At 34.4% G+C, this 3285-nt stretch overlaps 1 protein-coding gene across 1 annotated transcript; it reads left to right on the top strand.

Moving 5' to 3' along the window:
- Positions 1–306: 306 nt before the first annotated feature.
- On the top strand, positions 307–3279 carry LOC116351981 (probable cytochrome P450 6d5; the record flags this gene model as incomplete). Its single annotated transcript, XM_031784136.1, has 4 exons — positions 307–457; positions 901–1311; positions 1373–2137; positions 2200–3279. Coding segments are annotated over 4 exons (1761 nt in total), but the record flags the coding sequence as incomplete, so codon positions are not given.
- Between the last annotated feature and the right edge of the window lie 6 nt (positions 3280–3285).

Here is a 3285-nt window from a genome sequence, read left to right as displayed (position 1 = left end):
TGACGTCAGTCATAAAATTTATTTCAAGATTTAACGACATTTTCATGACCGAAATATGTTATTTTTCATAATTTTTCGTTAAAAAATGTGTTTACGGGCAAAAAATTCATTGAAAACAATTCGATTTTATGGTAATAACAGAATGAACGAGACGTGCAATATGACGCTGATTATTAACTGATAAACAATGCAACAATTGACGTGATGATAGATCATATCCCGAGTGGAAAAACATTTTCAAACACGATGAACGAATTGTGTTCTATGATGCACTTTGGACATGATACATGCGAATTTTCAAATTAGATTCACTTAAAAGAAGTTTTGAATTCAAATAACAATTTTAGCCATTTATTTTGGAGTTCAGTAATATTTTTCAGAGTATTGCTCAGCTCTGCTGCCATCCACAGCATATTAAAATATCTTGCAGAGAATGCGTCGTCCCTCGCATGCGAATGTACGTAGCATTTTATGCATCACAGCGAACAAGAATGAACGCATTGTTTTCTTCACGGTTATGTCATTCAAACGATTGCTTAGAGAACAATGCTTGTATTGTTGTTCGTGGTGATGTAAAACTGCTAAGTAACTTAGCATGTGACGGACGACGCATTCTCAGCAAGATATTTTAATATGCTGTGGATGGCAGCAGCGCTGAGTAATACTCTGATATTTTTTCCGGTCGGGTAGCTCTGTATATAAAAATATGATGAATCTCGACAAAATATTAGATCAATTAAAAAATACGATTATTAAAGATACGGTGAAAGCATACGAAGTCCAATGACACAGATATAATACAATAAAAAGCTTCTAGAAGGTATAAGATTAAGATTGTACAAATTGTGTAAACATCAATAAGGGTATAAATACCTTTTTTATGGAAAAAAAACTCCGTACCTTCGTATCGTTCAATGATCAAATTTCGTACCTTTTCTAGAACAATGGTTTTTTTGAGCGAAAGTTGGAAAGTGAATGGTCTGGCCATTTTAATTGTCAGTTTAACACTACTTTATTTCTTTCTCAAGCGAACTTATTCGTATTGGGAACGAAATGGTTTCAAAACATTGCCAAATTATAACTATATCTTGGGCCACTTCAAAGAGACATTGGCGCAAAAAGAATTTGTAGGCGATTTTATAGCAAGATTGTATAATAGTACAAGTGAACCGTTTGTGGGAATCTATAGCATTCTTCGTCCAATATTGTTGGTGCGTGACCCAGAGCTGATTCGTTTGATTTTAATCAAGGATTTTTCACATTTCACCGATCGCGATGTTCATTGCAATGAAGAATACGATCCATTATCAGGTAAATCAATACAATTCGTTCCATTCAGTCTTATGTTATAGATTTGTTTCTTCAAATACAGGTGTGCTATTTTCGTTGCCTGGCAAAAGATGGAAGAACATACGAACGAAATTGACCCCAGCATTTTCATCTGGTAAATTGAAAGCAATGTTTGGCACTTTGCATGATTGTGGTTCAACTATGCAAAACTATTTGGAAAAGTATGCCGATAACGATAAAGTCTTGGAAGTACGCGATCTTGCAGCTCGTTACACCACCAATGTTATTGCATCTGTTGGCTTTGGCTTGGATATTGATTCAATTGGCGATCCAAATAATGATTTTCGTGTTTATGGTGCGCAGGTGTTTGAACCAAGCATTAGCAATGCCATTCGTTGGTTCTTCTTTTTCATTGCCCCCAAAATAATGTCCGTTTTACGCATTCACGTTGTTAATTCCAAAGTTGATCATTTTGCGCGTTCAATAACCCGCCAGAATTTGGAATATCGCGAGAAAAACAATATCGTTCGCAAAGATTTCTTTCAACTTTTAATTCAAATCCGTAACGCGGGAACCGTTCAGTTGGATGATGATGACTGGTCAGTCGAATCTAATCAAAAGAAAACATTGTCTGAAAATGAGATTGCAGCGATAGCATTCAACTTCTTTGCAGCGGGATTTGAAACGTCATCGACCACGTTATCGTTCTGTTTATACGAACTAAGTAAGCATCCAGAAATCCAGCAACGTGTCCACAATGAAATTGATAGGGTTTTGAAGGAGCACGACGGTAAAATAACATTTGAATCAATTTCGGATATGAAATATCTTGGAAGATGTTTTGATGGTACGTTTTTCGCATATTCTTTATATTTCCATTCAACTTTTATGATTTTTTTTTTGTTTCAGAAACTCTGCGTATGTATCCTACACTCCCAATTATAAATCGAACTTGTACCAAAGAATATCGAATTCCTGGTACTAATAAAGTGATTGAAAAAGGAACTCCGGTATATATTCCAGTTATTGCACTTCAAATGGATGATAAGTACTACGATGAACCGAAAATCTTCAATCCAGATCGTTTCAATGAGGAAAACACAGTGGGGAAGAATATTGTAAATCGACCATATCTTTCTTTTGGTGACGGTCCCCGTAATTGTATCGCGGCAAGATTGGGGAAAATTCAAACAAAAGTCGGACTCGTTATGATGCTACAAAAGTTTCGCTTTGAATTGCCCGATCAATACAAAAATGACGAAATTAAATTCAGCCCAAAGACGTTCCTCATAGCACCATTTGATGGAATCAATTTGCATGTTTTTAAGCGAAACGCTTTTTAATCATAAATAATCGCAAAGATTAAGGAGTGAAATTCTAAAGCTTTGATTTAAATTTAAAGCTTTAGTTCAATCTCGAAAAATTTTAATTCGAAACGTTTGACTTGTTTTTGGCTTGATTCCTAAAAAATTTAACAATTCACCATAAAACTCAATTAAAAACCCAAAGACCAAAGGAATACGTTGAGAATGCATTTGAATTCATTTTCCCCGATTCTCAAATTCTCGTGCGAATTCCGGTCAATATTTTACTCTACTTTTATAGGAAAATGTTACACTGTATAAAAAATGAAAAATAAAAAAACTCGAAATAGACGAAATCATCCATTGTAAATAACACTTTGAAATCATGATTCCGATTGTTACTCATATAACATCATGATGGCACACACTTTTTACGAGTCACTAACTACACTGGATATACTAAAAAAACAACTATATCATTAAATATGAACAGCGACGTCAAAATCAATCAAATTATTCACTAACTAAAGACAAAATATTGATGTGACAGCCCAAAAAACACCAAGTTAGTGGAAAAGCATCGAATATATTCTAGACTATCTTCAGTTTAATTTTCAAAAACCAAGCTTTCTTCTCTAATAATGACATAGCCGTGGTCTATTATAGGAATTCCCATATAAATTTTGTGACC

The sequence above is a fragment of the Contarinia nasturtii genome, unplaced genomic scaffold (genome assembly GCF_009176525.2).
Source record: "Contarinia nasturtii isolate CC-2019 unplaced genomic scaffold, AAFC_CNas_1.1 Cnas_scaffold_6748, whole genome shotgun sequence".
NCBI classification, from domain to species: domain Eukaryota; kingdom Metazoa; phylum Arthropoda; class Insecta; order Diptera; family Cecidomyiidae; genus Contarinia; species Contarinia nasturtii.
Note: the sequence above shows the minus strand (reverse complement) of the source record. Positions and strands in the feature narration are given on the sequence as shown.